At 41.7% G+C, this 15,015-nt stretch overlaps 1 protein-coding gene across 1 annotated transcript in view; it reads right to left on the reverse strand.

Moving 5' to 3' along the window:
* Window positions 1-15,015, reverse strand: part of LOC147683308 (arf-GAP domain and FG repeat-containing protein 1-like) — a 234,859-nt gene that overhangs the window by 65,275 nt on the left and 154,569 nt on the right. The window contains exon 2 of the mRNA XM_086942518.1: window positions 6,474-6,567. Within this exon, the coding sequence (XP_086798644.1) occupies window positions 6,474-6,567 (94 nt within the window). The remainder of the gene's footprint in view (window positions 1-6,473; window positions 6,568-15,015) is intronic.

A 15,015-nucleotide genomic window follows, 5' to 3' on the forward strand; every position in this document is an offset into this window, starting at 1 on the left:
ATTTGTGACCAATGGCAGCTGGTCATAAGAGCTGGGCAACTATTCTATTCCTTTTATATAGTACCTTTATTTGGGAGTGCGGCATTGAGGTCCCTGGCTGCTATAATCTGAACAGTGAAAGTTGGATTTAACCAATTTCCCTTAGTGCTTTAAATCTGTTTTCTAAGTTAGTGAACAGTGTCTTTAGTCATTCTGCACCCCTCGGTCAATGTGAATTAATAGTTCTTCTATTTTTGTAAAAGGTTCCAGTTTTTGGTTTTAAAACCCTGGTAATTTTACAATTACTACCACTGCATTAGTGAATAAATTGGCAATCAAAGCGGACAATGATTCTTAACTCCAGCCATGACGGACAACTTTATTTTCCCTATAATATAACAGTCACCATATGATGCTCCAAATTAAAAACCAAATAACGTGGCCCCGTCAGGAAACTTCCAGCTGCGCAGTGGGTGATGGAAGCAAACTATATAGAGTCAAAGCCCTTCCTAAAAAAACAGCCTAAGGGCAGTGTGGGTCTTGCAGTCTGTCTAGCCCCTCCAGCAGCAAAGCAGAAAAGTCCCGCCTGCATCACAACAACTACCAGGTCACAAACAAGACTCTTCACACCAGTATGGTGTGAAGACAATCTCTCAAATTGAAATGCATAGAGTATGGTTTCAGCCGTGCGAGTGGAGGCTCTGATTTAAAACTATCCCAGTTCTGTGTGATGTAAGAGATATGGCCCATGCTTTGATTTTGTATTTTGGCTGCGAGTGGTCATCAGAGGTCAGGGGAAGAGCATGGCTTGACACAGTAGCACCCTCCCTCTGTATCGGATGGTGCATCTGGAGTGGCAGAGATGCGCACTACTATGTTGCATCACAGATTTCCCAGGAGATTACCTGAGGTGTGGAGGTTTTCTACTTTCACAGGTTTCCTGGAAGAACTCTATCTAAAACCTGTCATGCGGTGAGGAGGAGGAATGACTTGGGAGATAATGCTGGTGGACCAATGGCAATGGGTGGGTGGAGGTGGGCTTAGAAATCTGTTATTGAATATATGTCAAAACCCAGACTTCAAAATCGGCAGGAAGACGGGCTTGTCTGTATTTTATGTGACAGAATTGTGTCTGTGCGTTTGTATGATTATTTATAATGAAGGGCATTTACAGTAGTGAACAAAACAGAGTTCTTAGCCAGTGATAACACTTGTCATAACTTGTAGCATAAGCCAAAGAAAACAATGCCTGGAAGTCTGACACAACATGCTTTTTCAGCATGTAATATACTCATTGCATCCAATCAGTGTTTCTATTGGTTGCAAATCTTTTTTTTAAATGTATGGGCATGAGTGCTGACTATCATTCTTCTGCTGAATCAATATTGTTTCTTCTTCAGTACTGGTCAGATAGCCTCCTCCTGTCTCTAGTCCGTACACTTCAACAATCCCAGATAAAAGAATAGAAAAAATCCAAAACACTGTATGGTCAACATGGTTGATATAGGTTACTAGTAGATGGTCAATTAATTCTACGATTTTCCATTCCAATCAAGTGTAAGTATCCTAGAGTACCAAACTGTTCTATGTCAGGACTTAAGTAGCTGATCCTAATCTGTTTTGTAGGTCTCGCCTACCGTTGCAGCGCAAGCGCTGTTTGCTCGGCGAGACATATAGTGAGAGGAGATTTCAGAAGGGGGCTTGAAGCCCCGCCCATCATTTTTCATTGGGTCACGTCAGCGTTTAAGCTTAACGCCGGCTTCCCATTGAAAATGATGCTTTTTGGCCGCTGCCCTTTCTCCCTTTCATCCGGCACCACCCAAACTGGCTCGTCTGCTTCACGGCTGTTGTGAAGCAATTTCTTATCTCAACATCAGCCGCGTGTTTATTTTTGCATTGTGCTTTCCCTTAAAGTGAAAGCGTGATACAAATATAAACAAGAAGCTGCCTTCCTGCAATGGCGTGGAAGGAAAGGGTCCCAGTAGCATAGGAACAATAAACACAAAGATGAAAATAAGTCAACCAAACAATAATTTAGTCCACATTGTTTTAATCACAATGGGAGTGTATATTGGATATACAGTTTGTCAGAACAATAAGTTAGTGGTTTTCACAGTGCCCCAAAACGGGAAAAAGGGGAGGGTGGTGAGTGATAGTGTGAGGATGTAGTGAAAGAAAGAAGGAAGATTCTTAAGTGACAGTATAATCAACAAATATAACTCATTTGTCAATGTTACAAATTATGTACAAAGAACAGGACCGTCAGGTTCATACACTCATCTCGAACAAAAATCATACTCCACAAAGTTCAATAAATGAAAACAATGGGGCGTGGAGTTGATATTCAAAGGCAGATGGTTGTCGACGTTTCGACCCTCATATGTGCAGATAGTAGTACTAATCTTGCTGCGGGGTCTTCATCAGGACTGGAAGGTTGCAATGCAATGGCGAGCACTTGTTTAGGATTGACTGCGGTTGCAGAGTCGGGAATGGAAAGCGTGGTGCCGCGGAGCAGCGGCGGCGGGCAGGGTTGATGGTGTCCAGCAGAGCAGTGAGGAATGCAGTCGGCTCCCAGGGCAGCCAAGAGAACTGCAGTGATCCAGGGACCTCTGGGAGCTCCGCAGCGCAGCACAGCACTGCAAGTACATAGCGAGAAATGCCCGACCCTTCGCTTTGGGTTTTGCCGCAAAATGTACACATTTCGTTACTTAAAAGTTTCTTTCCTACCCGGAGGCTAGTCCGGGACAAAAAAGTGAAGCCGCTGCAGATTCACTGAGGCAGGCATTTCCCCCCTCATGTGTCTACAGGAATATGCGTCCCCTGGGTCTCATACTTTGAAATGGTGTGTTCAGCAAACCTGCCAGTCTCTGTGCCGCTGTTCGCTCTTTTTTGGTGTTACTTGTTTTCTCTTGTTCTCCCCTGTGTTGAGAAGAAATCAGGTTTTTCCCCTAACAGGAAAGAACTGGATACAGAAACAATGTATGTGCAGGATGAGGCACGATGACTGGTCGGGGTGGAGAACGGTCATCTTGAACATATTAAAGGTTTTCTCTGGAGCTGTGACCATTAATGAAAGGGCACGCGAATTATGATTTAAGATATAACTTTCAGAGCTTTACTTCCAGACATTACTGATCGCTACTACTAATGCCATTACCAGTGCAAAGCTAATGCCATCATTACTACTACCACTACTGCCAGGAGCACACCCCTTGCACTAATATCTCTAGTACCACCTTTGGTACTATCATGACTACACTGCTACTCCACTACTACTGCAACTTCACCTACTAAACATGCTACTGTTGTTACTACTACCAAGGATACTACTACCAGAGCTACACCTACTGCTGCTACTATATTTACACCTGCTACTATAGTTACTACAACTGCTTCTACTACCACCGCCGAAACTAGTACTAGTTTTACACCTACTACTTACTAACAATACTACTGCTTTTACCACTACTGCTGCAGCTAATACTACTACTAGTAACGTCTGATTATATCCTATGTGCACTTTCCATCAGGAATAGGTGACAGTAAGGACGTTGACGCCCACAACATCTCCAGGGTCACCCCTGCTGGCATGTGATGCAGACCATGTGAGTGATGTGATTCTCCACTGGGTCATGCAGACCATGCGAGTGATGCATGTTTCTCCACTGGGTCATGTAGACCAGGTGACTGAAGCGTGTTTGTCCACTGGGTAATGTAGACCATGCGAGTGAAGCGTACTTGTCCACTTGTTCATGCAGACCATGTGAGTGATGTGTGTTTCTCGAGTAGGTCATGCAGACCATGTGAGTGTTGTGTGTTTCTTGACTGGGTCATGTAGACCATGTGAATGAAGCGTGCAAGTCCACTGGGTCATGCAGACCATGTGAGTGGTGTGTGCTTCTTGACTGGGTGAAGCATGTTTGTCAACAAGGTCATGCCGATCTGGCAGGTGATGTGTGTTTCTCTACTGGGTCATGCAGTTCAGGTGAGAGATGTATCTCCACTGTGAGTTTGAGCTTGAATCCCTTTTAGATAGTTTTAGGTGCAGCTATCTGTGATCCAACATACCGTCTTCACCCTGTATTATAATTAAGGCTTTGGATTTGCACTGCAAGCACTAAGAACCTGCTGACCTTAACACGCACTCCTGATCTGTGAAAGCTCTTGCATTTTAGTGCCCTTCACGTATGTTCAGGGAAGACATGTTGTTGCTGTTTGGTGTTTTGAAAAATACACACAAGTCCATGTTGGAATCACTCGAACCCCAGCAGCGAGTCATATGAACAGCACATGAGGGGTTGCAGGGCGCGGTTTTACAGGTGCACACCCAGAGGGGTGATGCCCATGGGCCGCTGACATCCATTTTCATTATGCCTTTCCCATTGAATGTACAAGATACTTTCATCTGTGTTCCCTTTAAATCACTTCAGATGGGGCACACACACACACAACCACAGTGCTAATAGAAGGCATATAACATGTCTGTTTGTAGTGCACAGAGCCAACGTTGGTGTCAGCAGCGACGGGTGTGTGGCATATACCGGAGAGGGCAGAAATGCACTGGACATTACCGTCACGGAACATAGCATGTGGCCACTAGCTGAAGGCATGGTGCCAACGGTGTTAGCACAGTTCTTCAGTGCCTAACTTCTGCTAAACTGATTCAGAGGCCTAGAACTTCACGCGAGGAGCAGTGCCAGGCAGGTGTAAGTTCCAGCAGTGTTTTAGTGTCTGGTCTGTGTCATACAGAGCACCAACACACTTGATGCTAATTGGAGAGAATGTAACTCTACACTGTCAGTAGCTGTGCTCACACCGACATTTGTGCCAGAAGTGTGGGATGGAGGGCCTGTTCAAAGCACAGCATCCATGTGTGAGACACAACATCTCAACTCTGTGCACGTTCACTGTGTAGGACGGGCATATTTAGGTGTCGGCGGAGCAGCAGAGCTTGTGAAAGTCAGACCGAGACTCATTGACTGTGGAGGTTGTCACATTGAGTTATTTATTGCATTTCAGTCTAGTATTACTACCCCTTAAAGCTCAAGAGTGGCAGTAGGCTAGCATGTTGGTGCTTTATCAATAAAGTAATCAATGTACCCCGGGTTAGTGGGTTTCTGCTTCCTTGTTGACCAAACGTACTTTAAGGTGTGTTTTTGTTAGTAAAATGTCACTAGAAGCAAATTTCTGTGTATTAAGGGTAGTTGTGGTTACCCAGGAAGTAAGTGAATCAACATGCAGCGGGGCTCTCTGAACTGGAAACCTTGTTTCCTTGAGGTCACGCCCATAGAAAGCAGGTGTGCCAACAGACCCGATCCAGGCGGGAGACTCCAGATGTATGAAGCCATTTGCCTCAGTTTCAAAAGAAGTGAATGGGGAAAATAAACCCCAATTTATTTTCTCCCAAAAATCTCCCACTTTTCTGGTCTAAAATGTTGGCATATATACTAGTAAGTATGGACTGCCCCCCTTCACACGAGGACTCTTCCTTGCCTCCACTGTTGGTTCAGCCCTCGGCTTTCCCCACTGAGCCCACTCATAGTGTCCTCAGATTCTGTATTGACACTTGGACTTTTGAGACCACAGCAGAGCTATCCCTCAGGTTACACAACCTCTTCCTCCAGTCTTGCAGGATCCCACAACAAGCTATCCCTCCGGTTACACAGCCTCTTCCTCTAGTCTTGCAGGCTCACACAGCAGAGCTATCCCTTAGGTTACTGCTCCTTATTTCATCCAGTGGCGCTAGCTCTCACAGCAGAGCTATCCCTCGGGTTACACAGCCTACACCTAATAAGACGTGACAATTCTGCCTCCAAGTGTAGCTGATACCCCGGATATAGGTATATTGGCTGATGTTTTGTAAAAGAATATGAAGTTTTGAGAGAGAATGTACAATAGTACAAATGCAATGCAATAGATTTTGCAATTACAACAAAGGTAGTTATTGCCATTTTCAATTACACCATTTGATTAATGCTTCACGAAGGGAAAAAAACAATACCATTTTCAATGCCAATAGCTCAAAACAATGTCATTGCAAGACCTATTGCATTGTAAATGCTTGTTTTAATTTGCACTCTGAGGCTTTTAGTTGCGCAATCATAATGGGAAAAAACAAAACTACAGGTTTCGGAGTGCTAAGAATAAAACCAGTTCTGAAAAAAGCTGTCCATTCCTAGTAGGAGCACATTAATTACAGTCTTGAAATAACAGCACCTAGCTGTCCATTGAACTATTTTATACATACAAACCATACTCAATTAAACTCCTACAGCCTTAATTCTGACCTCTGCATGTGAAGGTAGCGCACACAATTCTTTCTTACTATAATACATCATAGAATAATGCCTTTTATAATTGGGAGAAATATGAACTTCATTACGAAGACAAGTAATGTTGCACATTTTTATAATAAAATTGAGTTGATACATTTGGTTTTAATACAGTTTATGACACACAGCTGAGTATTTTTTTTTTTTTAAATAAGTATTTACCTCATTTCCATGTTTCTGAAGAAATTCAATTTCGGTCTGTGTAAACGTGGTCATGGAGATTGACTTTACTCTATGAGGTGGATTTATGCCTCGCCTAGGGAAAAAATAGAAAAGTCTTAATTTGTGTACCACTCAAAGAAAGGTGTCAAATAATAAAACTATGTAACATTGGTCATTGGTATATATTAGCATCAAGATAAACTACAAAAAACTGCTGTAAAAAAAAACCACAAGTAATACGTTTAAAAATATTGTTCTTTTCTCTCCCAGAATCAATAATCCGTACATTAAGTAAAATATCAAATTTTTGGTAGACGTTTACCAGACAGTACAGCAGTTTGTTTGCTAAACACTTCTTGGGGTCATTCCGAAATCTGACCTATGAATGCATTCTGCCCATTGCTTATAATTGGCTTTGTGGTTTGTAATTTATGTTTGCTTGCTTTTTATTTGCTGGCTTTATTTTTCTTAGGCTGCCCAGCATGTTTTGTCCCGCCCCACCCCCATGGAACACAGCCTATTTAACCTATTCTTTCATGAGTGCAAGCTTTCAGGAAACCGGTATTTAAATGCTGTTCTCATCTTGTCACATTTGGTGTACATTCAACAACAGAGGTCAAATGTCAGGCTTGGTCTTCCAAGGGAGTTTGGTGTTTACTTTTCTTTCTCGAACTTCAAAGTAAGAGGATTTTCTGTCAATCTGGGGGTCCGACAGGAAATACTTTTTTCTAGCACACAACGAAATAAAATTGTCTTTAAATGAACTGTATAGATATTTCAGAATAAATGAGAATTAGAAAGACACAAACTAAACACTTTTAATAATGCTGAAGTGTGGTGGAAACATACTATAATACGATCAAAAATCAATACATGAGGTGATGTCATTTCCACACATCATCATCAAGTCAAGTTTGTGCACTGTATAGTTCTATCAGTAAAACTAAGTCTGTGCAAATGTAATGGTCATTTAAATTGAAACCATGATGTCTGTAATGGCACTGCACTACTACAACTTGCATACTCCACTCTACCACTTGACGTCTCTATGTCACTTTACTTCACAACACTTTACTCCACTCTATGTCCCTCCACTATATGCCACTACTCCATTCTATGGGATGACACACTAATTTCCTCTAAGCACTATGACACCCCTCTCAACTCCGTGACACCCTACTGTACCTCATGCCACTCCACGACACTCCACTCTCCTCTGCAAACTTTTTTCTGGGCTGAACAGCAACCATGCTGCTGTACGAGATGAATAAAACACATTGGCAAAGCCAATAGCTTTTCCATACGCGAGACCTATTGGCTTTTCAAGGCTTGTTTGAAAAAAAGCGTTGACAAGTCCAACAGGTCTGCACTTGGAAAGCTGGTTTGACGCTTAATTCTTCTGTACATGTATGCCACAAGAATAAAAGAAAAAAGAAGTAAAAACATGCGTTGTCTAAAAGTGATGGCATATGCAGGCACATATTGGTGCAAAAAAAAGAGATCTGTGGCTACGAATTACAGTAACCTGAAAACAGTTTAAAATCATAAGGATGACTAAAAAACAAACATTGAAAATGCAATAGGTCTCGCCTTTGATTAAGTTAAAGCCATTTGCTTTGCTAATGGTACTGTATAGCAAAGCAAATGGCTTTAACTTAAAAAAAGGCGCGACCTATTGCATTTTTAATGCTTGTTTTGTATTGGAAGTTTGCAGCTTGGTCGGTCTCATTGTTTAAAAAATACTGATTAGTAATTATACACTATGTACTTTTATAAACCCTATATCTGTCTTTTTACAAACATTTTAGGTAGCCCAAGGAGAAAGGTTATCACACAAGCAGAATGCAGTACATATACTGAATATCCAAATATTTTGGAGTACACTCACAAAATAAGTAATACAATATCAATAGGGTAAATGCCCCTAGCATTTTGTAGCAGAACAGTTATGTGGTTTGTTTCTCCTTGTAGTGCCAATAAGTGCTGAATGCAATAGGTAGTGTTGACAAAGAGCTGGGTTACTGATAACAATAGAACAGCTAACATGTTTTGTTCCCAACGGACGTTATCAATGCAAATGCTGAAGCATCATGAAATGCCTGTAAATTGGCACAATAATTATGGACGTCAAATGTACTGAATTCCGATGTAGAACAGGGGGTGTGGTTATACAACCACAGCAATTATGCTGGTGGTACTTGGAGTATGGTACTACTGGTAAGCACAAAGAGTAGGAATCGGAAATTGGCAGATGGATGGACACAGGAGTGCTGGCCATGATAAGCCAAGGTATTCGGAAACATGATAGTGCACGGGTGATGTGCACAAACATGTGTTGATATTAGTTTTGAGCTAACAGTTTATCGTATTTATATACAACACCCATTGATAGCAGGGTGTTTTTGTTAGGTTAGCAAAACCATTAATGTAAATTAACAGATTGCTTTAACCACTATTCATGTTCTATTGTCTTTGCACTGTACATAGTAGGATGTGCAATATATAATCCTCACTGCTAAAATTGTAACAGTAGGCCTATTTACTAAATATATGGTGTGAGAAGTTGGCCTGGCATATGATGTCCAATATTCTAGTGGGCACCTTGCACCAGTCCAAATGACCCTTATTGATGGTAGATTTAGACAACCTTTATAGAAAGCTATCCTAGTGGTAGCTGTGGAGAGCAGCCTTCAGGCTAAGTCTGGAAGGAATGTAAAGCAGCTTATTGTACCAGTCTATAATCTCTTGAATGATCAAATGAAAGCAGAACCACACCAGAATGAAAATATAGAATGAAAATATAGAATATATATATATATATATATATATATATATATATATATATATAAACACACACAGGTTTGGCGTGCTTGAGCCGTCTTCCACGGCGGGCTCTCGACGGGGAACGCCAACCCCTATAACTCAACACACTCCTGGTTACAGCACTTCATAAATTGAAAAACCAGAGTCGGAGCCCAAATCAGATGCGGTGTTGTCAAGCATTATTCGGCAAAGGAAACACCCAACGCGTTTCGTGATCCGCTGACCACTTTCTCACGGGTGGAGTCCACCCGTGAGAAAGTGGTCAGCGGATCACGAAACGCGTTGGGTGTTTCCTTTGCCGAATAAACCTTGACAACACCGCATCTGATTTGGGCTCCGACTCTGGTTTTTCAATTTATGAAGTGCTGTAACCAGGAGTGTGTTGATATATATATATATATATATATATATACACACACATTCTGGTGTGGTTCTGCTTTCATTTGATCATTCAAGAGATTCATCGCATTAGCGCCACTGACGAAGGGAAATGTTGTTCCTGAAACGCGTTTGGCCAAGTAATCTAGTGTTGCCAGTCATGCTGAAACTCTGTTTGCAAGCTGCTGAATGGGAATAAAACGAACTACATCATCTGCCAGCGATATCTCTCCTTGGGGCATATATATATATATATATATATATATATATATCACACACATATACACACACACACACACACATATATATATATATATATATATATATATATATATATATATATATATATTCAATGAAAAAACCATTGGTTTTAGGCCATATATAGTTAGGGATTTGCATTTACAAAACCTTATTTTACTCGCATAAAACCATTGAAATTCCATATATAGTTAGATGCGCTAACTATATATCGCGCACCCGCAATCCACTGCTGATGATGTCACATATTACATCATTCATGACATGGTTAGTGACATCACTGATGACATCTCAAATGACATCACTGATGACATCACTGATGACAACATCCAGTGACTGTATGTTTCTGTAAAGTTAAAATATGTCTTACATATTGAAGAATGAGTGGATGTATAAGTGTCTGGATGAAGGATTTAGTAGGTGCATGACTGACTGTATGAGTGAGTGATTAAATGTGTCTCACTGAGTGCATGGGTTAGTGACTAAACTGTTTTAATTTGTGCATCATTATATCTGTTGTTCTACAAACTGCTGCATATGTTGATCAGTAGCTATATGAGTAACTGTATGGGTTACTCATATAGCTACTGATTGGTTGTCCAAGTATTTGTATGGGAAACTGAGTGTGTGTGTATGGGTGGCTGGGAGGTGTGTGACTCTGTACATAGATGTGTGAGTAGTTGATTCACTATATGTATGGATTCAAAAGTGTATGTGGAAACAGCTGTATGGGCGGTTGACTGTGCATGAGTGTATTAGTGAGTGAATGGATATCTCAGTGCTACATGTCAAAGTAAGTACATATGTAAAACACAGTACATGTGAGAGTTGACATCTATAAATAACTGTGCATAAGAGCCAGTGAATGTGTGAGTGGCTGTATGGATCATTGTGAACATGTAGCAGGGATTGTATAAGAGAGTAAAGTAAATATGTGTTAGTATATGTTTGAATAAGTAAGGTGTGTATAACTGTATAGTTGAGAAAATGGAGGTGTGATTGATTTTTGGCATAACTGACTAGGTGTGTGAGTAACTCCATGGATGAGTGACAGTCTGTGACTGTCTGTTTACACTGATTGTATCTAAGGTTATATTAGAGTCTGAAGAGGTTCATGGTATTATCACATGAATGATATCATCAGTGATGTGATCAGTCATGTCAAATGAGATGTTATCAGTGATTTTATCAGTGATGTCATTTGAGATGTCATCAGTGATGTCATCAGTGATGTCACTAACCATGTCATGAATGATGTAATATGTGACATCATCAGCAGTGGATTGCGGGTGCGCGATATATAGTTAGCGCATCTAACTATATATGGAATTTCAATGGTTTTATGCGAGTAAAATAAGGTTTTGTAAATGCAAATCCCTAACTATATATGGCCTAAAACCAATGGTTTTTTCATTGAATTTTCAAGGTTTTGTAAATGCAAATTCCTAACTATATATCGACTATAACCTATGGTTTTTTCAGTGAATGTCAATGGTTTTTTAATAGCAAATATGAAAAGCTTTAAAATGTCAAGTACGTGATAGATAAAAACATTTTTGTATTTATGCACGCTGATGTGCTTTGAACACTGCACCCCCCCCTCCCCTCTTTTCTCTTAGTAGTACTCTCTCTTTGCAGATAGTGAACGGTAGTTAACGCAGACCTTTACCCCCGTTGTAATCCGTCGTGCCTGCTTGTCTCTCCATTTGATTGATTGTTATCCAAGCATTTACTGTTTTAGAATTGGTTCTCTTTGGATCATTCTCTATTTACAAACAAGCACAAAGTCGCAATACTCTGTTTAGTCTTTGCAGATAGTGAAAAATCGTGTAAAAAAATAAAAGTAATCGAGCAAAATCAGTAGGCCACTAATTGGATCTCTTTTTGACCTCGCTAAAATAGAAATATTAGGAACAACCCTTCATGAGAAATATGAAAATAGTGAGATTAACTGAGCTCCACACCATGAGGGCTGCAAGACAGCTCGACTCCGTCACCCACCCCGCCCAAAATAACGACAAACCCTATGCAAATATTAAAAATATAGACAACACACCAGCAAAGAAACAGGGTAAAACATTTTATTAAATAACTATTTACATAACTATTTTATACTTTTTATTGCCCGATCCGGCTAGCTCAATCGATCGAGCATGAAACTCATGCACTCTGATAGCAAGCGTTGCTACTGATGCTATGCAGACCAAAACTGGTTTTCAGTTTGTACATTTTTCTAGATTTTTCCATCCAAGGTTGGTTGACTTTGTAGAACGATGGCTTCAGATTTTCAACATACGGTGTGGAGGCGCGGACTGGGAGGGGGCGCTTCGCTCCTGCCCCCTCCCCAAGTAAGATTTTCATACGTGAAAGTACGTTAATGGTTTTGGTCCCTGAGTTGCTTCAATGTCACTGCCATTAGTTCTGGATGTTGGGTGCCATAGTTCAGAGTTCTGAGCAGCGCTTGTAACACTGTCTGAAGCTTATTTCCACCTACTGCAGCTTCACTATTCTCAAAGTAAGTGAGTGTCGTCTGTGGACCTGACTGCATTTGAAAACAATGTGATATGGTACCTCCCTAAACCGCTTGACGGAGGCCCCCGAGAGGCGGTGTGATGGCACGGACTCGGAGAAGACGCTTGGCTCCGACCCCCTCCCCAAGTCTTATAGCACTGGTGTAGCCTGAGATCGCCCCCGACATAGGCGGCCGGCTCCCGGGGTCCGGCGGAACTTTTTACCTTTTGATGACTCTTCTATTCTGGACCTTGTCCCACAATCCGTTTGACCTGAAGACACGCTGTAGTGGGGCGCCCCTTTACCGTTTTAGTTGCCATTCCGCTCGCTTTTGCTACACTGTGCCTCTTCCGCCATTCAGCTGTTTACCGCCCGCTCTTGCGACTACAGCGTCTCGCTCACCATGTAGTTGAGTTGCTCCCGCTCTTGCGATGCAACGATAAGCGACTGCCACAGGACTCTCAAAATGGCGTGGTCCACTAAAATGGCCCTGGGACACCTTGGAACTCGGACGCTTCCCTGATAGGGCTTGGGTCCCATTCTCGAAAGCGTCCCCTCAGCCGTGAAGATTCTACAAAAGTCTTGGGGGCCCCCGACTCCCGCAGGCTTCTGGTGGGGAGCGGCTGCCATGTTTGCTCGTGGAATGGCCACGACGGACCTACGAGATGGTAGTGCTCTCATGCTGACGCCAGCTTTAGTCTGAAACATCCAGAAACACTGTAGACTACCAATTCGATCAGTTCCGGTAGCGCCCCAACATGACCCGGTAGAGAAGAACTTGCCCTCCCCTCTTTGACTGATGGTTCTTGTTGCCTGTCCCCTCTGTTGTCATTTTACAGAACTTTTTGGACTGCTGAAAGGGGTTGTGTTCCGAACGCTGGTTGGTGGAGACATTTTGACTATATTCTTGACCTACGTTGTCGCGTAATGCGTTATATGACACGCCGCGTTAGCGCACCCGGAAGTAATCCGGGGCGCGGCGCGCAGCGCGCAACGTAAGCATAACAGGTCATGTGACTTGTTAATAAAAAATTTTATTGGTTCATTTTACTTTTGTTATTTTAATAATGAAAACCTTGGTCATATGACCTAAAAAATACGCTTTTTATTGATTTCGAACTTTTTTTTAAAAACATATATGTTATAATATTCCAGGCTAATGTACTTTCCCGGAAAATTTACAACTGTCCTGCAAGTAAAATATATTCCTTTTTCGAGAAAAAGGGCGTTTCTTCGTTCCATGACGGAGCCGTTGAGTAAAAGAGACTCGGCCTGCTGTCTTAGTCGCCGATACGCCTGATTATCAGATTCTTATCGATCACTTTATGTTGCAGAAGTGGAAAACACAACTGCCCTTGACCATTTATCTTTACTGCGTTCCTACATATTATACCTTTTATCCGTCATGTAATTGGACTACTTTATTTCACTTGCCTTTTACTGATTCGAAAACAGTGACTAAAAGTAAAAACTTTACCAATGTAAATACTACTACCATGTTTTGTTTTAAAAACCTTTATTGTGAAAATGTCAGTATACAAATACGGGCCTATAACCACGTGGGCCGGCCACGGAGCAAACTGGAATCGTATATGATGAGGAGACATTTACATTATAGAGGAACGTAACGAACGAGCCATTAGGTTGCAAGAACTAAGGTGTCTAACAGTTGCGGAATCGGTGGACGTACATTTTGTAATTAAAATACGACAAAGCCACTTACAAAAAAAATCATCTAGATATACATTTGCGGGCAAGTACCATGGGTGACGTTAATTCGAACTTTCAATAGTACAGTAATCAATAACACATCAGAACTTAATATCAATAGGGATGTCGAAATATTCAATCAATTCTCGTCCCCGCCCGCCATGAGCATCAAAACTGCATTCATATCTCGTGATATCAAGGTTGTTCAACTAGTACACAACAATGAGTTACGAGTCCCATTTATACCGGCGCCATTTTGGGCGAGGCCGGGCAGGTCCAAGATATAGTCAAAATGTCTCCACCAACCATCGGCCAGACCAGAACCCCTTTCGGCCCTTTATGCTACAAGATGGTGTCTTCCATTCTGAAAATATTGTTGGCAGCATTTTGAAAGGAAACATAAACAGCCGTTCTCCTAGTGAGTCTCACATTGTTACATTTAGGAAGAATGTTGAAGAGTAGTATGTGGAAAATCTGAAGCCATTTTTCTACAAACTCTCAATCAGCCTTGGATGGAAAAAAAAATCCTGAAGAATGTACAAACTGAAAACCAATTTTTGTCTGCATAGCATCAACAGCAACGCTTGAGTCAGCTTTGTGTCAAGCCGCCATTTTCATTCAATCAATAGCGTCCCCCTGCACACATTCAGGGACCTGGTCGTGTCTTCAGATGAAACGGATTGTAGGACAAGAAGCAGAAAGGAAAAGGAAAAAAGTTCCGCCTCACCTCGGGAGCCGGCCGCCTATGTCATGTGCCACCTTTGGCCACACCAGGGCAATAGTGAAGCTGCAGCAGGTGCAAATAAGCTTCAGACAGTCTTACAAGCACTGCTCAGAACTCTCAACTATGGCACTCAACATC

The sequence above is a fragment of the Lissotriton vulgaris genome, chromosome 11, assembly GCF_964263255.1.
Source record: "Lissotriton vulgaris chromosome 11, aLisVul1.2, whole genome shotgun sequence".
Lineage (NCBI taxonomy): Eukaryota > Metazoa > Chordata > Amphibia > Caudata > Salamandridae > Lissotriton > Lissotriton vulgaris.